This window comes from Pelophylax lessonae, assembly GCF_965119305.1.
Source record: "Pelophylax lessonae genome assembly, chromosome: 5".
NCBI classification, from domain to species: domain Eukaryota; kingdom Metazoa; phylum Chordata; class Amphibia; order Anura; family Ranidae; genus Pelophylax; species Pelophylax lessonae.
The window spans coordinates 457502996-457527824 of NC_138772.1; the positions used below are offsets into that span (position 1 = coordinate 457502996).

Below are 24829 nucleotides of genomic sequence, written 5' to 3' on the forward strand. Positions count from 1 at the left end.
GGGGATTTAAGCAATTTAATTGCCAAAAATTAAGATTTTTACATGTATGTGACAAAAAAAAGATTGCTCTGAAGCCGAACTGCATACACTTTAACTCGAAAGAATTATTGCACAAGGATATATATATATATATATATAACAAATGCAGATCATGTGTGCTTAAATTCAATCAGATCCAGGACTCCAAGGCAACATTACTAACTATTCACAATTGATTTATCAGAGGTCAGATTAGTAGAGAATAGATGAACAGCTCCTTACAGTGCATGCAACATTTTTCCGCCTCCTGTCCAGGCTCCCTTCCAGATTGTAGACGCCCCGTCCGTCCTCTCTGATACCAGTATGAAAGCACAACTTTTCAGTTTTGGATTGTTTTTTCCCCCATTAGTGCACTGTTCACATCTGCACATATTAAAGCGGAGTTCCAGTCATTTTTTTGTTTATTAAAAGTCAGCAGCTACAAAAAGTGAAGCTGCTGACTTTTAATGAACAGCCACTCATCTGTCCTACGAACCAGCAGTGTACTCACCCCAGCAGTGTTCTCCCCGTGTCCTCCCTCGGTGACTCCGGCATCTCTACTATGTGCAACCCGCTGTGACAGCTTGCGGGTTCACAGCCGGGTGCCCACTGTGCATGCACAAGCGGCACTTGCACTGCGCTCTGTGACTGGTCTAGTCATCTAGAACCTGTCGTGTCCCAGAAGACTTCAGGAAGGAGGACTTCCGCTGCCGATCTCCTAAGGCGGGGGTCTGCAACCTTTAAGACATAAAGAGCCAAGGAAAAAAAAACTGGGAGCCGCAAAACCATTGCGACATTTAAAACAAATATAACACTGCATATATTGTTTCTTACCTTAATGCCCCCTTTCAATGCAGAGAGACCAGCGGGGCCTCTTTCAATGCAGAGAGACCAGCGTGCCCTCTTTCAATGCAGAGAGACCAGCATGCCCCCTTTCAATGCACAGTGACCCCCCTTTCAATGCACAGTGACCAGCGTGCCCCCTTTCAATGCACAGTGACCAGTGTGCCCCCTTCAAAACAGTGACCAGCGTACATGCCCCCTTTCAATGCAGTGACCAGCGTACATGCCCCCTTTCAATGTAGTGATCAGCATACATACCCCTTTCAATGTAGTGACCAGCGTACATGCCTCCTGTCAATGTAGTGATCAACATACATGCCTCCTTTAAATGTAGTGACCAGCGTACATGCCCCCTTTCAATGTAGTGACCAGCGTACATGCCCCCTTTCAATGTAGTGACCAGCGTACATGCCCCCTTTCAATGTAGTGACCAGCGTACATGCCCCCTTTCAATGTAGTGACCAGCGTACATGCCCCTTTCAATGTAGTGACCCATCGTACATGCCCCCTTTCAATGTAGTGACCAGCGTACATGCCCCCTTTCAATGTAGTGACCAGCGTACATGCCCCCTTTCAATGTAGTGACCAGCGTACATGCCCCCTTTCAATGTAGTGACCAGCATACATGCCCCTTTCAATGCAGAAACCAGCGTGCGTGCGTGCCCCCTTCAAAGCAGTGTGTGGGCCCCTGCCCTGAGGCATCACTTCACTTACCTCACACTGGTGCCGTCACCGTGCCTGGCGTGCTGCTGCTGACGGGAGTCAGGACTCGGGAGACTCGGACGGACGTCTTCTTTCTCCCCGGCCTGCACGCGCGCCGCTGCCCTCCTCTCTGACAGCGGGCGGGAAGGTGACGTCGGGACGGTGCATGACTAACACACGCACCGCCCCCCATGTGACGTCACCCGGTATGTCCTCTATTATTGGTCCAGGCTGGAGTCTGGACTAATCACAGCCAGGACAGCGCCACAGTGAGGAGTGTTGGGGCGCATTGCTCTGCGCCCCGATGACACCCAGAAGGCCGCCAATCGGTAAGTGTCACAGTGCGCCTCCTCCCCTCGCTAGCATCCACCCCGAAGCCAGGCAAAGGTTCCAAAGAGCCGCGGGTTGCCGACGTATGGCCTAAGGCGACCGGAATGGAAGTGGGAGCTGGTACCCTTCAAAACCAGGTACCTGCTCTGCCCCTCCTCCCCAAAAGCGCTGTTTCAAACAGGAGTCAGGGAGGAGGCCTTAAAGGGGAAGTTCCACTTTTGGGTGGAAATACGTTTTAAGTACAGCTTTCTGGTGCATTCACATGCATTTGAAACATGTATAAGATAATTGAAAGGCTTATTTGACCGGTTTCTAATCCCCATCAACCTTCACCAAACTGTTTTTGCATTCCTATTTAGTTTTGTGAGCAGCGGAGCAGTTTTGACACATCAAAGGCCCCCTAACAAAAGCCAAATTAAATAAATAATCCTGCTTGTTGCATCTTTAATGGGCTATCCAGTAAAATGCACCTTACGTTGGGATCAGTGATAAGGCATGTGACATGTAGTAATGTTACTGCCGTTTCCCGTAACAGAGATCCCTCAAGTTAGATATTACTGTATTTTATCTCTTCAGTATGACCCATTGCATGCTGGCCTGTCCTAATGTCAAGGCTTAACTATCTAAAAATGCTATTTTCAACAGTTCCTTTTTTTTCATCATAGATTTTGTTTGCTCTCTGTGTGACTTTACAATAGTGAGCTGAAAGCAGAAATTCATAAAGTACAATGTGTTGTGGTAGGAATTTGCTGTACGGATTGCAGGTCAATGCTGGCTTCTTATATTGAAAAATGCTATTTATGAAAAGTTCCAATATGCCTTATTGGCCAAAACATCTTCATAGATATCTATTTGTGATGGAATTGCTGGCCTCACTGATTGCAGCCCACAGTGTCCTCTCATAAATGACACGTGTCTCTATTCTTCACACACTAACTATAATATATTAGATAATAGAAAGAAGGTGTGGAGTGTCTGATCAGTAGGTTAAAGTTAACCTGAGAGCAGTATGGAGGCTTCCATTGCTGGACCCTCTTTCTAGAAAAAGCTAGTTGCCTGACTGTCACGCAGATCCTCTGATTTCAATATTTGAGTCACTGACCCTATTCAAGCAAGATTCAAAATGACCTTATTTTTTTTCTTAAAATGGTACATTTTCTCAGTTTAACCACTTGCTGACCCCCCGTAAAACATTTATTTGGGGCAGGTCAGCTCATACAGGCACAATCACGTACCTGTACATCGCGGCTCTTTTTTTTCCAGGGTCCACTGCACATGCTTGCGTGCGGACCCAGAAGACTGTGCTGTCATTCGCTGCAGCACAAGCTGGTCAGCGGGTCCTGGCTGATCATTGGTCAGGACCCACTGATCGGCTGAGCAAATGACAGAACAGAGTCCTGTGTTGGTAAACAACACAGGGCTCTCTACAGTCAGCAGCAATTTGACATTTTTTCTCCTTGCAAAGCAGGGAGTAAAAACTGTGATATTGTTTAGTTAAAGCAGCATACAGTAAACACAATAAACATTGTTAGGCACACATTTAACCCCTTGATCGCCCTTCCCAGTCAGTGTCATTAGTACAGTGACAGTGTATATTATTAGCACTGATCACTGTTTTAATGTCACTGGTGAGGTCAGTGGCAGTTAGTCATCTCCCCCCCCCCTCCCAGTGTCCGTTAGTGTCAGATTTTCCGCCACATTGTCACAGTACCACTGCCAATCACGGCCATTACTAGTATAAAAAAATTCCAGTAAATATACCATAGTTTGCAGATGCTATAACTTTCACCTAAACAATCACTATGTGCTCATTGTGATTTTTTGTATTTTACCAAACACATATAGCAGAATACAATTTGGCCAAAATGTATGAAGAAATTAGATTTATGTTTTTTTTTATATTGAATATGTTTTGTAGCCGAAAGTAGAAAATATTGCTTTTTTTTTTTCAAAATGTTGTGTCTTTTTTCATTTATATTTTGTTTTGTTCAACTGTCTGTGACCTGTCAAATAGGTAGTGAAAAGTCTACCAAAAATGGGAGCACAGACCGCAACAAGACATTGGCAAAGGTCTTGAGCCTCTGCTAAACAAAGCAAGAAAAAAGTTAGCTAGACTGCTGTCACATTTGATTTTGTCAAAACTGTCAAACCATTAAACGGCTGGTGTCATAACTGATCACATGTGCAGTAAAAAGAAGCAGCTTCCTTGACGGTAAAGGATAGGAGCAATTGCTTCCACTTTAAGGCTGTTAGCAGATCAGGCTCTAGAAACTCGCCAGTGCCTAAAAATAGAGCGCAACTGAGCATGTGCAGAGCAGGGTGACCGTGCATTACTGGATTTTATACAGTATAGACCCTTTTTTTTTTAATGTTTTACATAACTATACTTGCAGGTCGGCACTTTTGCGCAAAATCACGTTCCTGTGCATCATTTCGTGCAATAGCCACTAAGGGGAGCGCGCACCCTGCCAGAGGCACGATCGCACGATGATTGGACAGAGGGAGAGCCAATATCTGCTGGCCACCCATGATCGTTCCCGAGAGAGGCAGAACGGTGGTCTGTCTATGTAAACAAGGCAGATCGCCGTTCTGACAGGGGAGAAGATAGAGATCTTGTGTTCCTGCTAAGCAGGAACACGGATCTCTGTCTTCCTCAAGTCAGAGCAACCCACCCCACAGTTAGCAAGCATCTCCTAGGAACACATTTAACCCTTTGATTGCCCATGATGTTAACCCCTTCCCTGCCAGTGTCATTAGTACAGGAACAGTGCAAAAAAGTGTCAGGTGTTCGATTTGTCCGCTGCAGTGTCGCAGTCCCGCTAAAAATTGCTGATCGCCACCATTACTAGTAAAAAATAAATAAATAAAAATGCCATAAAAATATCCCATAGTTTAAAGACGCAATAACTTTTGCGCAAACCAATCAATATACACTTATTGGGATTTTTTTTTTACCAAAAATATGTAGCAGAATACATATTGGCCTAAACTTATGAAGAAATTCGATTTTTTACATTTTTTTTTTATTGGATGTGTTTTCCAGCAGAAAGTAAAAAATATTGTTTTTTTTTTTTTTTTTTTTTTTTTTTTAAATTGAGGCTCTTTTTTTGTTTATAGCGCAAAAAATAAAAACCGCAGCGGTGATCAATTACCACCAAAAGGAGACTCTGTGGGGGGAAAAAAAAGATATCCATTTTTTGGGGTACAGTGTTGCATGACCGTGCAATTGTCAGTTAAAGGAACTCAAGGCCGTATCGCAAAAAATGTACTGGTCATTAAGGGGGTAAAACCTTCTGGGGCTGAAGTGGTTAAGTGCAACGAGACTGACCATTTCTGAAGGCAAATTGCTGCTAATGTGGTATTTTTAGTTTATAGCTAACATTGGTAATTACATGTTTGTCTTCCCCACATACAAAAGTCTGGGAACTGGAAGGTGTTCAAGGCCTGTTGTGAAACAGAAATTTCAATGGTATTTTGTTTATTTGTATATACAAATGAGGCACAGTGGATGGAGTGAGTAAACAGCCAGTACTTTAACTTCATTACACTGGGATTTTTTCACCAAATGAAGCATCGAACGTTAACTCTACAAGGCTCGTCTGTGCGGAGAATGAAAGAATAAAAAAAAAAACCTTCCAATGAGATGCCGCTCCACCAAGCAGCCTCCAATCCCAACTGCTATGGACACAAAAGTCAGAGGAGTAGCACCGAGGTTTCTTAGAGTTTGCTTGTGGAGATGTGTACAGTAACGTGCAGCTAACAGAAGATTGCCGAAAAGTGTGAGCGTGGTGCAGTGTGATGTGGTGGACACACAGAGTCCAAAATAAGCACTTAAAGGATGCTGACAGCGTCTGCAACGAGGAGCGGAATGTGACCAGGCCAGTCCACACTCAATTCCTGAAGCCAGGGAGACATAGTCCCTGCACTGTCCCTCCAGAACTTAGTACTTTTCCTGTCAGACGGGGAATCTGCCCCTACTCTGGCCACTAGCCAAACCCGGGAGCCAGTGTCTTAAATGGACAGTACCCTGCTCCAAGATAGTCACTAAGTTCATGGGGGCATCAACGTCCAACTTGACAGCTGTTCCTCCTGTTAACCGCAGAAAGTTCTAGAGGAACCAAGTTCCTCATGACTTCTTCCCCCTCCTGCATTGCATTTTGGTTGAGCACCACCTACAATGGAGCGTACAGACTGCACCTGCCAACACATGTGTGAGAAGAGGCTTCAGTGCCGTCTTGAAACCTCATTAGAAACCTAATGAAAATCGCTTTACTGGGTTTGAAAAAGTTGGTTAAGGCCTGGCTACTGAAAATTTCAATTTCAATTTTTGGTGAACGTTGGGGTACTAAATCACCTAACAGTTTACTTGTCTTTTTGATGATTTTGATAAAGAGGTTTGGGACTCACATATTAGGTGTAAGAGATACAATTGAATTTCAGCCTGCTGCCTTTTTTTTTTTTTAAAATAAAAGCTGGGAATACATTAAGGTCTCGGAACGCTTCTTTTACAGCAGTGTGATGATGATGATGAAAAGTACTGCTTCTTCAAGTAATATTACAGATATTTTGTAATAATATTAAGCTTAAAGCATTAGTTTGTCTCCTTCTGCTTGTGTATGTAGTAGGTAAGAGTTCAAAGATAAGCCCAGGTTTGTAGGAGAGGCATATGACAGGAAAAATGAGAGGTAGCCCGGGTTTGTAGAAGGGACATTTAACCACTTAAAAAGACCCGGCATTTTCTGGCAATTTTTGTTTACATGAGTGTTTTTTTTGCTAGAAAATTAGAACCCCAAAACATTATATATTTTTTAAAGCAGAGGCCCTAGAGAATAAATTGGTGGGTCTTGCAACTTTTGTCACACGGTATTTGCGCAGCGGTTTTTCAAATGCAGTTTTTGGGGGGAAAAAATACACTTTTTTAAATTCTAAGGCAAAAAAACACAATACTTAACCAAATTTTTTCATACAATATGAAAGATGATGTCACGCCAACTAAATAGATATCAAACATGTCACGCCTAAAAACAACGTAAATTTTGCTTTCTCATTTATTCATTGACGGACATAGCTCCTGATCTTCTTAACCATTGGGTTATACTGCCCCTACAGGAGTAGGACACTAGTCAGAAAAAAAGTCTGGCTACGCCTATGGGCAGTCCCAGGGGATAAACTCCCTCTCTCTGCTATAGGTACTCATTTTTTTTTTTCTGTCTAGTCAGGAGTAAGGACCTAGTTCCCTGCTGGGATCTCTGGCCCTGGCAGATTTTCTTTTTAGATAGAATTTTTTTCTCCTGGATTTTTTCCTGTGAGATCTCCAATCAACTGCCGGATTGAGCGATGGGCTGGATATTCTAGATCCAGTGGTCACCCCAGTCTTGACAGCAAGTGCACACAGACCACAGCTCTGCACTAGGTCCCCATCACATAGCCCCACCGGACGGGGCTGGCCTGCGAGTTAAACGCCTCGCAAGGTCGCATACGACCAGGTCTCAGGGTGAGTCGCAGCGTTCCTCCTGGCCGACAGCCCCCCCCATTTCGATGGGGAGGAGGTTCTGTCTGGAACGGTGCCCGCCTGGTTCCTGGTAAGTAACTGTCCCCCCTCTCCCCCTGGAGAGTTTTAGGGTGGACGCGGGCCCCTCCATGGGATGGTCAGACCCCTGGGTTCCCTCCTTCCCGTTTAGGACCCCCCTCGTCAGTCTGGTGGTCCCTGTGGGCCATCTCACTCCCCATCTGCCCACCCCCTTCACTGACGGGGCTGTGGGGTGGCCTGGTCCACCGCCTAGAGTAGGGACAGGGTGCTATGCTGGCGATGGGGGTGGAGGGTGCGCCACCGGCAACCGGGCAGTCGGCTGTGGGATGGCTCCTTCCAGGCCCCCCCCCTTCCTGCCTTTGTAATTTTCTGAGGCCTAGGGATCCCTTCTGGGTCTCTGGGAGCTTCGTGGGCTACCATTTTCTTATAGCCTGTGTGCGTAATGCATGGCAGCCATGTTTGTGTAGTCCAGTGGCCATATTTTGGTGGTTTGCCATTGAAAATAGCGGCAGTCATGACCGTGGAGCCCTCTGGGCAGCGATTTCGGCAGTGGGAGCCCCTCCTCATCATCTGGTGCTGACTCCTGGATCTTTTCATTTCCTGATCGCCGTTTGTGCAGTGCAGATTCTCCTGGTAGCTGCGGTGCCTGGTTTCTGCAGGGTGATGAGTCTGGTGAGGTCCTCTCCCTCTCAACTGAGGATTGATTGGGGCTCTGTGGTTGGCAACCCGGTGGGCTGCCAGTGCAGTGGTGCTTGTCCCTTTGCAGTGTTTTACACTTTTTGTGGGGTCCCCCTGGTGACTTATGGAGTCTTTGGAGCACATCTCCCCACCTGACCCCCTCTCTGAAGCTGCGGGGCCCTCCGGGTCCCATTCATCCATTGATGCGCTGACGGCGGTCCTGAAGTCTTTGGTGTCCAAGGTGGAGGTGGCTTTTGGTAAACAAGCTGGCAAAAAGCGACCCCCGCCTTCCCCTGCCTCATCTGTCTCATCAGCTCCTGAATCGGATTTGGCCGCTGTGGACGTGGGTCACCCTGCTGGGTCTGCGACCACACGCCCTGAATTCCTCCTTTTCTGCAACCGCATACGAAAAGGGGCTGGTGAACGCACTGATTGTAGCTGTGAGTGAGACCTTAAAGTTGGAGGATGCAGCTGAAGCGCAGGTTCCTTTTGGCATTCTCAAGCCATCAAGAGGGGAAAAGGTGTTCCCTTTCCCCTCCTATTTTGACAGAATTGTCACTAAATATTGGGGACGACCAAAGCGTCCCCTTGGGGTCCCTAAGCTATTTTGCTAGGCAATACCCCTAAGAGGAGTCCCTTCTTAAGAAGTGGACTGTTCCACTGGTGGTGGACCCTCCGGTTTCAAGATTAAACTCCAGATTAAACAAGGCAACCATAATTCTGGTTGAAGAGTCCCCGGCCTGGACCTGGCTGACAGGAAGGCGAAGGCTGTGGCCCTCAATATGTACACCCTGGCTGGTTTGGACCGAATGGGCTAGGCTTTTGTGCCATGACCTGGAGGGGGAGTAGCTCCCCCATTCCTTTGCTGAGCTGGCGGACCAGCTGGTCCAGGGGCTTCAGTTTATCTGTCATGTCTCTTTGGATGCGGCTCGCCTAGTGGCTCGGCTGTCTGTTTTGGCAGTGGTCCTTAGGTGTGTCTTTTGGCTTAAATGCTTGTCTGCGGACCAGACTTCTAAAAAGACCTTTACTGATCTTCCCTTTCAAAGAGATCGCCTGTTTGTTGCTACCCTGGATGACATCGTTAGAGGCCTCACAGGGGGGGAAGAGTACTTTTCTTCCGCATGCTACGAAGGGCAAGGACCCTCTTCGTAGACGTGGGCCCTCCTTCTTGGCTCATAGGATGTTTTTTCGTCCCTCAGGGCCATCTGACAAGGAATCAGAGCCTTTCGGGTCTCCTCTGGAGGATCCAAGCGAACTTGGTCTAGCAAGTCAAGAGCGGGCTTCTCCAGACCTGCAGACAAGGCCCCTTCAGCATGAAGGTGCGCCCTTCACCCGTATCTGTACATATTCTTACCCTCCGGTAAAGTTCTTCCTTCCAATGTGAGACTGCCCTCGGTCCACTTATATGCTCTTTTTGGGGCGGTGCAAGACCTTTTACTTTAAACGATGATGGTCCCGGTTCCGACTTTGGAACGTTTTTAGGGGTTTTACTCAAACCTGTTTACTGTCCCCAGGAAGGAAGAAAAGGTGCGTCCAATTCTGGACCTCAAGGCGCTCAACTGCTTTGTGCGAGTGCAGAAGTTCAGAATGGAGTCCATTTGCACAGTGGTGGCTTCCATGCATTAGGGAGATTTTTCTTGCCTCTATCGACATCAAAGATGCTTACCTTCACATTCCAATATGTCGGTCTCCAGCGCTTTCTCCACTTTGCCGTGGGAGAGGAGCATTATCAGTTTGTGGTGTTACCCCTTGGTCTCGCTTCTGCTCCTCGGGTCTTCAGAAAAGTGTTGGCCCCGGTACTAGCATTGTTACGCCAATGGGGGATCACGGTACTGGGCTACTTGGACGACCGTCTTCTGTGAGCGGAGACTCCTACTGCTCTGGTGGAAAACATGGAAATCACCATACAAGCTTGAGGGTGTTTGGCTGGATTCTGAATTTTCAGAAGTCTGCTCTGGTTCCGTCCACAACACTGGACTATCTGGATCTGACTCTGGACTCGGCCTTAGTCAGAGTGCTCCTTCCTCTGGACAAACTCCAGAAACTGCAGGCTGTAATTTGTCTCCTGCTGTCCAACAGATAGTAATCCCTCTGGACTTGCATGCGGGTGCTGAGCTGATGGTGTCTTGAGACGGTTCCGTTTGCACAGTTCCATACAAGGTCCCTGCAAGGGAGATTCTGGCCAAATGGGACAAGAATCCGCAGTCTCTGGACAATCCGATCTGGCTGAGCCGGGGAATGAAAGGGTCCCTGATACGATGGCTTTGTTCTTCAGGGCTTCGCTGGGCAAATACCTCCTCCCCTTGTATTGGACAGAGGTCACCACGAATGCCAGCCTGTCCGGCTGGGAAGGCGTCCTCGGGAACATTTCTGCTCAGGGGGTCTCGACACCGGAAGAGTCCAGACTACCGATCAATGTCTTGGTACTCCGAGCGATCAGACTGTGCCTGGAACATTGGACGGATCGTCTTCAGGGCTGTCCAGTGCGCATTTAATTGGATAATGTCATGGCTATGGCTTATGTCAATCACCAGGGGTGCACAAGTAGTGTCCTGGTGGCTCTGGCGGTAGCTGGCATTCTAAGGTGGGCAGAACGGTTCGATCCAGCCCTCTCTGCTGTACACATTCCCTGGGTGGAAAACTGGCAGGCGGATTACCTCAGTCGGCAGGCGTTGGACCAAGTGGAGTAGCCCCTTTATCCAAAGGCGTTTCACCAGTTGTCTCCATTGGGGGATTCCTGAGGTGGATCTGTTGGTGTCCCAGCACAACAGAAAGGTGCAGAGGTTTGTGTCTCAGTCATGGGATCCTCTGGTGGATGCCGCGAATGTACTAGTTGGCCCGTGGGTTCAGTATTATCTGATTATATCCTTCTCTCCTCTTAAGTTTCTGCCAATACTAAGGAGGATCTGCTGTCAATCTTCCATCCTGCTTTACAGTCCCTGGCTTTGACGGCTTGGCTGTTGAACGCCTGGTGCTGATGGATAGAGGTTTGTCTCAGTCGGTGATTCCAATGCTGTTAAAAGCTAGGAAATCTACTTCTAGGAAGATCTACCATCATACATGTAAGATGTATATTGCGTGGTGTGAGTCTCTTGGGGTTCATCCTTGCTCTTTTTTCGGTGGCTCGGATCTTGACCTTCCTTTATTGGGGGGTTGAGCAGAAACTGGCCTTGAGTACTATCAAGGATCAGGTGTCGGCCTTAGTGGTCTTCTTTCAAGGGCCCTTGGCCACATACTCCTTTGCGCGTACTTTTCTTCAGGGAGTTGGGCACATGACCTCTCCAGTTCGGTCTCTGTTGCCGCCTTGGGACTTCAATTTGGTGCTCTCAGTCCTCCAGAAACCTCCTTTTGAGAAAATTTGGGAGATTCCCCTGCTTACGCTGTCCCAGAAGGTGGCCTTTTGGGGGCTTTTACCTCTGCACGCAGGGTGTCAGAATTGCGGCATTACCCTGTCGTTCACCTTACTTGGTGGTTCACAGAGATAAGGTGGTTCTTCGCCCCATCCATCGTTCCTTCCTCAGTTTGTCTCTGATTTTCATTTGAATGAAGACATTGTGTTGCCTTTCCTGTGTCCCAGGCCAAAACATCAGAAGGAAATTGCTTTGCATGCCTTGGATGTGGTCCGGGCGATTCAGGTGTACCTGGCAGCTACGTAGTCTTTTAGGAAATCAGACTCACTATTTGTGCTTACGAATGAACCTCAGAAAGGGTTGTCCGCTTCCTCTGCAACCATTTCCAGATGGACTAGACAGACTGTGTTTCAGGCCTATTCCATGAAGGGTCCGGATCCTCCTTTCCCTGTCAAGGCGCACTCTACTCGGTCGCTCAGTGCCTCCTGGGCCTTCTGTCATCAGGCGTCAGTGGCGTAGGTTTGCAAGGCGGCCACCTGGTCGTCAGTGCACACTTTCACAAAGTTCTATAAAGTGGATGTGTTGGCATCTGCATATGGTTCTTTTGGCCGCAAGGTTTTGCAGGCTGCGAGGGTGTATTGTTTTTTTTTTTAGGTGAGCTCCAGTTTTGGTTGAGCTCCTGTTTACCTGGTTGGCTATAGTTAGCCTTTCTTTTTCGCTGTTCCCACCCCTCATGTTTAACACTGCTTTGGGACGTCCCAATGGTTAAGCAGATCAGGTGCTGTCCGTCAATGAACGAAAGAGAAAATGTTCATTAGCAGAAACAGCACCCAGCCCTCTGTGGAGTTGTAATTCTTCTGACACTGCTTGTAACAAAACTGAGTGGCTATAGCAGAGAGCGGGAATATACCCCCTGGAACTGCTCATAGGCTTTTTTCTACCTAGTGTCCTACTCTTGTAGGGGACAGTATAACCCAATGGATAAGAAGATCAGGAGCTGTGTGTGTCAATGAACATCAGAGAAATGGAATTTACAAACAGTAAAAAATCTCATTATTCATAGCCGACGCTTTAAAAGCCTTTACAGGTTACCACTTGTAGATGTACAAAGGAGGGCTAGTGCTAGAATTACTGCCCATGATCCAATGTTCGCGGTAATGCCTCACATGTGTGGGACGATCACAGTTTGCGTGCGTTCAGGACCGACACACGCATTCACCTTTGCGCAGGGGGACTGATTTTTTTTTTAATTATTTTTAAAAATTGGTGGCTTTAAGACTCAAGTAAACCGGAACTATGGTAATATGTCATCCGGGTTACTTTATCCAAGACCTGATCAGAGCCGATTCCGGCTTTCTTCGGGTCTCCAGCGAGCCGGTGGATGTGCCGGCTGGTCACTCAGGGCTTGCCATTGGGACAGGAAAGCCCCCGGACAGCCATGGAAGGCAGCGGTAGAGGTGGGACGCTGCTTGCAATACCAACTGAGCAGCACCTTAGCGGCTCCGGTTGTTAGTACAAGAGAGCCAACCGTCGGCTCTAAAAAACTGGACCGGAGTGATGCTGGCAGCTGCAGGCATCACTCCGGTACAACCACTTGAAGTCAAATGATGTACCAGGTACGTCATTTGGCAGCAGGTGGTTAAGCTAATAATAATAAGCTGCAGGCCCAGGTTTGTAGAAGAGATATCAAAGCCGTAAAAATGTGAAGCAGGCCAAGGTTTGTAGAAGAGATATCTACGCAGTAAAAATATTCAGCAGGCTTGGGTTTGTAGAAGCGACATCTAAGCAGTAAACATACATAGATGCGACTCGGTGTACATCTTGTGATATGTATGCGTTCCTCGGTCATGCGATCGAGGGCGAATACAAATGTGCAAAATGTGAGCACGTTGCTTCCCTGGAAGCTCAGGTCCTGAATCTAGGGAAGCAGCTGGCAACACTGAGACGAATGTCCATACCGGAGGAGAGCCAGGATTGTACCAATCAGGTGCAGGCAGGGGTCTGCACAGAGGTGGGCGGAGTATCGGAGGTGCAGGCATCAGAGCAGAGCAGAGGGGTGACAGTTAGGAGGGGTAGAAGGGGACAAGTCAAGGAGGCTGATCCTGGGCTGGAGCACCCCAATAGATACGCCCCGTTGTGTGATGTTGGGGAAACCAGTCAGGGACCAGCATTGCTGGAGCAGAGCGACACCCCTAGCTGCCAGGGGAAGAACTCCTCCAGTGAGGCCGGGAGAAAGGGAAAGGAAAGACAGGTGCTGGTGGTAGGGGACTCAATTATTAGAAGGGCAGACAGTGTAATCTGTGACAAAGACCGTGTGCGCCGAACAGTCTGTTGTTTGCCGGGCGCTCGGGTTCGGCACATCGCGGATCGGGTGAACAGATTATTGGGTGGGGCTGGGGAAGACCCAGCTGTCATGGTACACGTGGGTACCAATGACATAGGCAGAGGAAGACGGAGAGTCCTAAACGATTTCAGGGACTTAGGCGCTAAGTTGAGGACTAGGACCTCCAAGGTAGTATTTTCCGAAATACTACCTGTACCTCGAGCCACACCAGAGAGGCAGCGGGAGATTAGGGAAGTTAACGAGTGGCTGAGGAGCTGGTGTAGTAAGGAGGGTTTCGGGTTCCTGGAGAACTGGGCCGTCTTCTCAGTCGGTCACCGGCTCTTTGGTAGGGACGGATTGCACCTAAATGGGGTGGGTGCAGCCGTACTGGGTGCGAGGATGGCCAAAAAGTTAGAGGGGCTTTTAAACTAGGGAATGGGGGGGAGGGTACAGATGTAGAATTAGCCAGTGGAAAGCAAGCTTCAGAGGGCAGAAATGGGGGCATTAGCGGTAGGGTGTTCGGAGCTCCTATACCCAGGGTGGGTACGGGGAAAAATCATGAGAGCAGCCTAAAAACATCAAAATTACGAGGCTTATATACCAATGCCAGAAGCCTGGCCAACAAGATGGGAGAGCTAGAGCTGCTGATGTTTGAGGAGGACTTAGATTTTGTGGGGATAACTGAGACTTGGTTTGACCGCTCTCATGACTGGATGGCGACCATTCAGGGGTATTCCCTTTATCGCAGAGATAGAGAGGGTAAAAAAGGGGGAGGGGTATGTTTGTATATTAAGAACAGTATACAGGTAAATATGAGGGATGATATTAATAATGGAGCTATGGACGAAGCAGAATCCCTATGGGTAGAGCTTCAAAGGGAAGGCACGGTGGGGAAGGTAATATTGGGCGTATGCTATAGGCCCCCCAACCAGAGGGAGGAGGGTGAGGCGGACCTCATGTTACAGATAGGATTGGCAGCAAGGATGGGAAATGTCATTATAATGGGGGACTTTAATTATCCTGATATAGACTGGGCAGAAGGAACCGCGCATTCAGCCAAGGCTCGGCAGTTCCTAAATGTTTTGCAGGACAATTTCATGGGTCAGGTGGTGAATGCACCGACAAGAAACAATGCGGTACTTGACCTACTGATTACCAACAATACAGACCTGCTCACGGATATAGAAATACGGGACAACTTAGGGAACAGTGACCATAGGTCAATTGGTTTCAGTATTAATTACAGTAATAGGAAACACAGGGGTAATATAAGGACACTGAATTTCAAAAGAGCCAATTTCCCTAAACTGCGCTCGCTGCTAGAAAATATCAAATGGGATAGAACCCTGGGAACAAAGAACACGGAGGAAAAATGGGAGTGCTTCAAGAGCATACTTAACAAGGGGGTGGGCCAGTGCATTCCACAGGGAAATAAATTTAAAAGAGCAAAACTAAACCCTGGGTGGCTAAACTCCAACATAAAAATGTATATTGGAGCTAAAGAAAAGGCCTTCAAAAAATACAAGACTGAGGGGTCATTGGCAGCATTTAAGCACTACAAAGAGTGTAATAAGAAATGTAAAGATGAAATCAGGGCGGCTAAAATAGAACACGAGAGACATATAGCGGAGGAGAGTAAAAAGAACCCCAAGAAGTTCTTTAAGTATATAAACAGTAAGAAAGCGAGGCCAGAACACATTGGCCCCATAAAAGATGATAAAGGAAAAATGGCCACTGAGGACAGAGAAAAGGCGGAAGTGTTAAATAATTTCTTTTCTTCAGTCTTCACAAAGGAATCGGGGGGCTACACTAACCCAGCTTGTAAGGCCGAACTAAATAATACACCTCAGGAAGTGCCGCCATGGCTAACAGAGGATAGACTTAGAGCTAAACTAGAGAAACTTAACATAAATAAATCCCCGGGACCGGATGGCTTGCATCCAAGGGTTCTTAATGAGCTCAGCCAGGTGATTGCCAGACCATTATTCTTGATCTTTAAGGATAGTTTACAGACAGGTATGGTGCCAGCTGATTGGAAAAAAGCCAACGTGGTACCAATATTTAAAAAGGGGCCGAGATATATCCCGGGTAACTATAGGCCGGTCAGCCTAACATCAGTAGTCTGCAAAATTTTGGAGGGGATGATAAGGGACCACATACAAGACTTTAGTAATGAAAACGGTATTATAAGTAGTAATCAGCATGGATTCATGAAAAATCGTTCATGCCAAACCAATCTATTAACCTTCTACGATGAAGTGAGCTGCCACTTAGATAAAGGTAAGCCTGTGGATGTGGTGTATCTGGACTTTGCAAAGGCCTTTGACACCGTTCCCCACAAACGCTTACTGTACAAACTAAGGAAGGTAGGTATGGATCATAAGGTGAGTAACTGGATAGAGAACTGGCTCCAGGGGAGAGTCCAGAGGGTGGTGATTAATGGGGAGTACTCTGAGTGGGCGGGTGTGGAAAGTGGGGTCCCCCAGGGTTCTGTCCTGGGACCAATCCTGTTTAATTTATTCATAAATGATCTAGAGGAGGGGATATCTAGTACAATCTCAGTATTTGCAGATGATACTAAATTAGGCATGCCAATATCTTCTATGCAGGATGTGGAAATCTTGCAAGCAGACCTGAACAAAATAACGGGGTGGGCAACTACATGGCAGATGAGATTTAATGTAGAAAAATGTAAAGTAATGCACTTGGGGGCCAGTAACCAGAAAGCAAGCTACTCACTAGAGGGGGAACCTCTGGGTGAGTCTAGGATGGAAAGGGACCTGGGGATACTGGTAGACAACAGGCTTGGAAGTGGCATGCAATGCCAAGCCGCTGCAAGCAAAGCCAACAGAATACTGGGATGTATAAAAAAGGGGATTCACTCCAGAAATAAAGAGATTATTCTTCCACTCTACAAAACTCTGGTCCAGCCACATCTGGAGTATGCTGTCCAGTTCTGGGCACCGGTCCTCAGGAAGGATGTGCTGGAACTGGAGAAAGTCCAGAGAAGGGCAACAAAAATAATTAGGGGAATGGAGGACATCAGCTATGAGGAAAGACTACAAGCACTGAACTTATTCTCTCTGGAGAAGAGACGATTGAGGGGGGATATGATATCAATGTACAAATACTGTACTGGCGACCCTAGCATAAGGAACAAACTATTCAGAGTAAGGGAATACAATAAGACACGTGGCCACTCACTAAAACTTGAGGAAAGGCGGTTTAACCTTAAAGTGCGTAAGGGGTTCTTCACTGTAAGAGTGGTAAGGATGTGGAATTCTCTTCCGCAAGCAGTCGTATCAGCGGGGAGCATTGATAGTTTCAAAAAACTATTGGATGGACACCTTAAAGACCACAACATACAGGGGTATACAATGTACGGTTAAAAGCAAACACACACACACATCATAGGTTGAACTGGATGGACTTGTGTCTTTTTTCAGCCTCACTAACTATGTAACTATGTAACATTGCTTTTAATAAACTGCGTGGTGATTCCTAAATGACAGAGAGCACTAGATCTCTTCCTTTCTGCCTTGTATATGGATCGTTTTCTTTGAGAGGGATCTGGAGGATTTAAACCAGAGATCTACACCTGATTGGATATATCCCCACATGGGGAACGGCTTTATCTAACCTGCTGGTGTAACAATGGTCAGATAGTAAGCTCATCCATAGGGGTGGTGGAGAAGCACTGAGCACTTTGCACTTTATAATTTTTGCACTGAAGTATCACCCACTTTGCACATTATTGTAATATTTTTCATGGTATTTATTAATAATATTTGTATTGCTAGCACCTTCCACTTTTTTGCACTTTATGGACTATTTCTTCACATTATTACTATTTAATGTGATTAATATTTGATGCGTATATTGTTGAAATATTAGAACTTTTTGCTGTTCTGGCGCAGCACTATTTGATATTTATTCATAATGAGCAGCAGGACCAGAGTTGTAAAAGGGACATATTTGCAATAATAGTAAGTATCAGGCCCAAGTTTGTAATGAGATTTATAAGCTGTAAAAATCTGCAGCAGGCCTGGGTTTGTAGAAGGGACATATTGGGAGCAGCAGGTTTCAAGGGTTGCAGCTGAGTAAATCTCAATTGCCATGGCAACAATAGAAAAAAAAAAGCTCCCTGGCAACCACGCATTTGGGCAATTTGTATGCAGTTTTTTGACTGCAGTTCCACCAGCTAAATGGCACGTAGTAGAAATGCTTTTTATTTTCTAATCTAGTAGTCTAATTGACTTTATTATTTTTGGGTATAATGCAATAAGAGCCAAGTGCAGTTTCCCATGGAAACTAAAAAGAATTTCCCTTTAACTGATCTGACTGCTGTTAACCAATAAAAGAAGAAATCAATTGGGTTACAGCATACAGGAGATCCTTTTTAAATGCTTTGTTGATGAAACAGAGATAAGACTATAATCCTGCCACTTTATAAAACTCTGGTCCGACCGCATCTGGAGTATTCTGTCCAGTTCTGGTCGCCAGTCCTCAGGAGGGATGTGTTGGAGCTGGAGAGAGTCCAGAGAAGGGCAACTAAACTGATTAGGGAATTGGAGGACCTTAATTATGAAGAGCGTCTGCAATCGCTCGATTTATTCTCCCTGGAGAAGAGACGCCTGAGGGGGGACATGATAGCAATTTATAAATATCTCAATGGGGATCTCATCTTAGAAAAAAAGCTGTTAAGTCGAAGGATTGCATGAGGACTCGAGGGCATACAATGCGATTAGAGGAGAAGCGTTTTAACCCTGTGGGGGGTTCTTTACTGTTAGGGCTACAAGATTGTGGAATTCTCTACCACAAGAGGGGGTTTCTGAGGGTAGTATGGTGGCTTTCAGAAGACTCTTAGACGTACATCTCAAGGATCAGAACATTCAGGGCTATGTGAGATGATAACAGCCACACACACCTACACATGTTGAACTGGATGGACTATTGTCTTTATTCAACCTCACCTACAATGTAACTATGTAACTCATTTTGGTGAAGAGTGCAGTGAAGGGGACACAATATACATGCTTTCTAATACTTTAAAAATCACTGTTTTAAGAGAAGCAGACTTTACAGGGGCGCACTTCTGTTTTATGATCTAAGTATGACTCTACTTGAAAATGGGCTTTTGCACTTTTTGTAAGATGCTTTTAGAACACATACTGGCTTGTCTCTTTTCAATTTAGAGTAGTGTTGGTAATTGTGTGAGGTGTACTCCTATTCATAGGAATTATTTACTTTTGTGGATCCTTCGGCAAAAGTATAATATTGAATGCACTTGTTAAGGTTTGCAGAATGATTTAATAATATTTCTTATTGTTAAACTTCTAGGTCTGATGGGAAGATGGGATACGGTTTTGAGGACCACTCAGAGATTGTGAATGGTGGACGCATAAAGGCTGAAGACAATAATGGGTCAGGACAGCTTACCAAGTTCTGCCATGAATGTGGCACGAAGTATCCTGTCCAATGGGCAAAGTTCTGCTGTGAATGTGGAGTAAGGAGGATGGTTCTCTGAGCAAAAACCTGATTATCTTAATGACGCCAAACGCATCTAGACTGCACACACGTACTAATAAATTCCTGGGCTTGCTGTTGCTGGATAAACTGTATGATGCATACCTAACTGAAGCATTGCTGTGCTCATGGGCAAACTGCTAGTCATTAATGAAGTTGTCTTTGGGGTCATTACTATAGTACTGAATATAAAAGGGAAATTAAAATATCAACATTAAATCTAAGCTTAAAAAACAAGTGAAAAAATGAGCTTTAAAGCTCAGGTTGGGTAAGTGTACGTATAATAATATTACCAACACAACAATTTGTGTTACAAAATATGCTAGTTTCAGAACTATAAGACAAAGCTGTTGTTGTGATGACAGTATATTCTTGCATATACCAGAATAATTAGGTAAAACATATCAAGGTTACAATTCACCTTTCTGCAACCTCTTCTCAGTCTGAAATGGTTGAAATAGTAATGGCTGCCATACCTGTGTCATATTTTGACCAGTTCCTGGTGAATTGGCCAAAAATTTGACCTGTAGATTCTCCTGTGGGCACCATCCAGCTTGACAAAAGTCAGTTGAGTCAACTGTTGTTGAATGGAGCGGGTGGAAAATTGTCAGCCTAGCAATCACTGCATCCAACCCGAAATGTAGAAAGCCTGACAAATGGACTGAAGCAAATAAAGGGTATCACTTACTCTCCAAACCTTCTGCATTATTCATTGGCTAACACAGTAAAATATTCTACTGTCCAAAAAAAATATAAGCACATTTCAAAATCAAAAATGAAAAACAATTCAGCATACCAGTCCAAAAATGTGGTAGCTTTATTCGTTTTTGTTTAGTCTTTTAAATACTAAAAGTATATCTCTTGCAAGCAGCTGTGGTGGCTTTAAAAAAAATCATTGTGTACAAAAACTGCATCCAAAATAAAATCAATCACCATCTAAAGATCCAACTGCTATGCACCTCATATGACTCCCATACTAGTCAGTACATCCATAAATGAAATATAAACTGTGCAGCGCTAGTGTGTGAAATAACTACATATATAATATTAAACAAAATCAAACACATAAAATAAACATTATTGTTGAAAAAGTCCTCCAAAGATTCCTCTTGTTATGTTATATGTAAGGGCTATTCCACCATCAGTGCTCCTAAAAATCACTGCAAATGTGACCGCCACCAGGTGTGCTCTCACCTTTTTTCACCTTACATTGCATTTTCAGTCAAACTCTTTTTGTCCCTTTTAATTGGACCATGGTCAATTCCTTGGTATGCAGGCTGTTATCCTCCACAGCCTGAAACTCCTTCTCTTTTTACTCCGCTATGCACCATGCAAACAAAACACTTTCCATATACAATAACACACTCAGGTTGTTTTAGGTGCTAGGTCGCACCAGATGTATCCAGCTATATGTGTAAGTTAGGCGACTGAGTGCAATATCGTTATGTCTTTCCTCACAAGACACGGGACTTCCTCATTGGGATTCAGTTGGACTGCACACCACTCGTTTTGTATATTGACCTCAATCTGCACCATATTGTAGTCGTCTTTCTCCTTGGTTTACTTACAGGCGCCATTTTTTTAAAGCACACAATTAAGCATATAATAAATTGGTGCTACAATAGAATGGCGCCCAGAAGTAAACCAAGGAGAAGGACTACAACAATATGTGGCTGATTGAGCTCTATATATATATATATATATATAACGAGCGGCATTTGGTCCAATTGAATCTACCTGAGGAAGTTACGTGTCTTGTGACGAAACATGTAGGTGCAAACTTGGATGACGTCACGATGCTCGATCATTATAGGAAAGTGCTGTAACTGCAAGAATCAAAGTGATATTGCACAGTGTCGCCTAACTTAAAACTATAGCTGGATACATCTAGTGCAATGTAGCACCTAAACAATGTGAGTGTGTTATTGTTGTATCTGGAAATAAATACAGTTTTAAAAGGATAAGCACTATTTTTAAATGTTTTGTTTGCATGGTGCTGAGCGGAGTAAAAGGAGGATAACAGCGGGCATACTAAGGAATCAACCATGGTCCAATTAAAAGGGACATAAATTGCAGTTTGGCTGAGCATGCAATGTGAGGTGAAATAGCAGAGATGAGAGCACATCTGGTGGTGGTCACGCTTGCAGTGATTTTTAGAATAGCCTTTACGTATACTATACAAAGAGGAATCTTTGGAGGAATTTTTAAACAATTATGTTTATTTTGTGTGTGATTTTTGTATTTATGTGCTTATTTTACACACTTGGGCTGCACAGTTTATATTTGTTTTACTTAGTCTTTATTTTCACCTAGTAATCCACACTCTGTCCTAAGATCACAACACTTACTATATCACCGAATCTATGGAGCAGCAGTTTTATCCCCCTAGGCTGCTCTCCTGCTTTGGACTACAAACACATCCTCCTTTCTTCATCTGAAATACAAATGGGCGTTGGGGAAAATTGTAGTTTACAGAAGATAGCTTTGAGGGAATATTACATTGTGATTTCAGTTCAGAGCACAGGAGTTTTCAGGAAAACTATTTCTGGCATGATCAACGGGTATTTTCTGTAGTTGCAGGAAAAAAACTAAAGTGGTAAGCTGCAATATATTACATTTTACTTCTTGGTTTTAGACATGCTTTAGGGAGGGGGGTTGGGGCATTGGAATGACCAAAAATGTAAAAGTTAATGCGCTGGTCATGTGATCCAATGCTGACGGTATCATTGGTCAACATTGGTAAAGAGTCTACAGAACTCGGTGTTCACAGTGCAGAGGTGCTACAGATCATGGCTTTATATTGGATGTCATGTGAACTGGACCTGCAAGGGGTTTTCTTGTTAATCGTGAAAAGAAAACTAAGCTTATTCGACACCCCTACCAAGCCTCCCTTAATTCCTAATCTTGGAATTCAGGTGCCCCTTATATTGTAAATATTCTAGGAACCTTTAGACCTACACCTATAATTTCAATAACTTGTTTCTTACAGCATGTTTCAGGTTTGGAGACCCTGTAAAAAGACCTTTTACTTTTATGCTGCAATTTTTAAATATCTAACAGTTTTGTATCCCTCCTTCAGCTTTAACTTTATTGTGGTAAATGATACATCATAGGTTATATACCCACTACAATATTCTGCCACTGGCAACCTTTAAATACTATTTACAAGTGCATGTTTGCTTGCACTAGGAATGCACTGATATGCATTAATATATATATGGAATTGTAATATTACTGGACTATCACACTGCAAGTGATATTTCACAATGATTTTTGACGTTCTATATTTTCTAAGGACATGCATAAGTTAAAAATGAAAGTTAAAAATGCTGCACTGAAATTAGGGCTGCACGATATTGAAAAAAAATCACATTGCAATATTTTTTTTCCCAACGATATATATTGTGATATTAAAATCATTTTTTTGCGGCGGATCCTCTTCATCACGCATTTTTAGTAGTGATGAATGTTGGCTGTGACTGAGCGGTGAGCGCCGTGAGCAGCGGCACAGCAAACCAATCACGTGTGCAGGCACGCGGAACGTGCAGCCTTCTGACCATACAGGGTTAATGTTAATGTAGGGCAGTACTGCAGCCTTCTGATTGTACCATACAGGGTTAATGTTAATGTAGGGAAGTAGTGCAGCCTTCTGATTGTACCATACAGGGTTAATGTTGGGAAGTAGTGCAGCCTTCTGATTGTACCATACAGGGTTAATCTAGGGAAGTATCACAGGTTAAGAAGACAGTGTGGAAGGCAGAGAAGTCGGGACTCACAGTGAGTAGAAGAACACAGCCTGACATCCGTCCCCTGACATGTTCAGTCTGCCCTGGAGCTAGTTCTCCTGCCTGAGCGGTGAGTGCCGTGAGCAGTGGCACAGCGAGCCAAACACGCGTGCCTGCGGCGTGAGCAGCGGCACAGCGAACCAATCACGCGTGCCTGCGGCGTGAGCAGCGGCACAGCGAACCAATCACGCGTGCCTGCGGCGTGAGCAGCGGCACAGCAAACCAATCACGCGTGCCTGTGGCGTGAGCTGCGGCACAGCAAACCAATCACGCATGCCTGCACACGTGATTGGTTCGCTGTGCCGCTGCTCACACTGCTCAGTCAGGAGAACTAGATCCAGGTAGTGATGGGAAGTTCGACACTTTGAAGTGAATCGGTTTATTTCGAACTACTCACTGAAATGAACCGATTCATGAATCGAATCTTCAATTCATTTGCTGAGTCTGCTGACAAGCAAGTGACCGAAGCTCTGACTCAACACGAAGTAAGGGTGAGTCAGAGCTTCGGTTCACTTGCTTGTCAGCAGACTCAGCAAATGAACTGAAGAATCAATACAACAACCATGCAGTGTATACAATAAACATAGAATGAACCCACAGAGCTACCATTCTAATAATATTGCAGTCATTAAAAATATTTGATATTGTTTTATTAAAAATTGTTTATTTTTTTTTTAAATCCTGTTTAGTCGTTCGAAACATTTACAAAGAGTTAAATAATTAACCCTTTGTCTGTCCCCGCTGTCTGCTTTAGCACTGCTGCTGCATGATTGCTTTGGTGTATTGTTGTGGTGGTGATTTTACTGTACTCGGTCAAACGATTCTTTTAGTATGTTCGGTTCTTCTAACCAAGTCTTTGGCTCAGTAACTGGCCTGGCATGAGTATTCTGAACGGTTATAGGCTTCTTTCCACTTAGCAGCATGTCAGTGTGCTAGGAGCGTCTGATTGGTTGCAGGGCGGGGCTAAACTCTCACTCTAGGATCAGATTACCGGGCCTGTCTCTTTTATTCAGTGACTCACAAATGAACTGTTTCCTACCGAGTCAGTTCAGTGAGATGAACTGAGTCATCCTTCATGAACTGGACATCACTACGGTAGCTCCAGGGCAGACTGAACATGTCAGGGGACGGATGTCAGGCTGTGTTCTTCTACTCACTGTGAGTCCCGACTTCTCTGCCTACCATCGCATGTTCCGGCGATGTGACTCGCTCACGCTCACAGCACGATGTCGATGTGAAAATCGAATATCGTTCAGCCCTAACTGAAATATAATAACTAATTAGTGGTGACCATTTAAAGCTTTATGAACAAAAGCCGGTGGGTTGCAGTGGGCCCCTGTGCACCCTTGCAGATTCTTATCAAGTAATGACCATGTTCATCTCCTAACAAATTCATAGGAAGAGTTTGGTTGGTTGGACAGTTCAATTGAATTCATAAACTATTTAGTATGTAGGCATATCCAATAATTGATCGTCATGCTGGGCTCTCACAATGCGTATTAGATTTTGATTAGTCAATCCAAACAATGTATTGCTGGTTAACAGTCCATTTTTCATTTAAATTGGGAACGCTCCCAATGCTTTTTTAATTGGGCTAATAGTGTTACTGGACAGAGTGGTTATGGGACAATCTGGTTCCAGAAAATTAGGTCTTACACCACCAAACCTGTAAAATCACTACTGGATATTAGAAAAAAACTCTAAATGTTTATACATGATGCTGATCATCTGTCAGGATTGCAAG

General features: G+C 45.0%; 1 protein-coding gene across 2 annotated transcripts in view; it reads left to right on the forward strand.

Annotated features, from left to right (window-relative positions):
- ZC2HC1A (zinc finger C2HC-type containing 1A) overlaps positions 1-19526 on the forward strand; it is a 175601-nt gene extending 156075 nt beyond the window's left edge. For both annotated transcript variants that reach the window (XM_082257498.1, XM_082257499.1), the window contains one exon: positions 19115-19526. In XM_082257498.1, the coding sequence (XP_082113624.1) occupies positions 19115-19301 (187 nt within the window). In that variant the 3' untranslated portion in view covers positions 19302-19526. The remainder of the gene's footprint in view (positions 1-19114) is intronic.
- The last annotated feature ends 5303 nt before the right edge of the window (positions 19527-24829 follow it).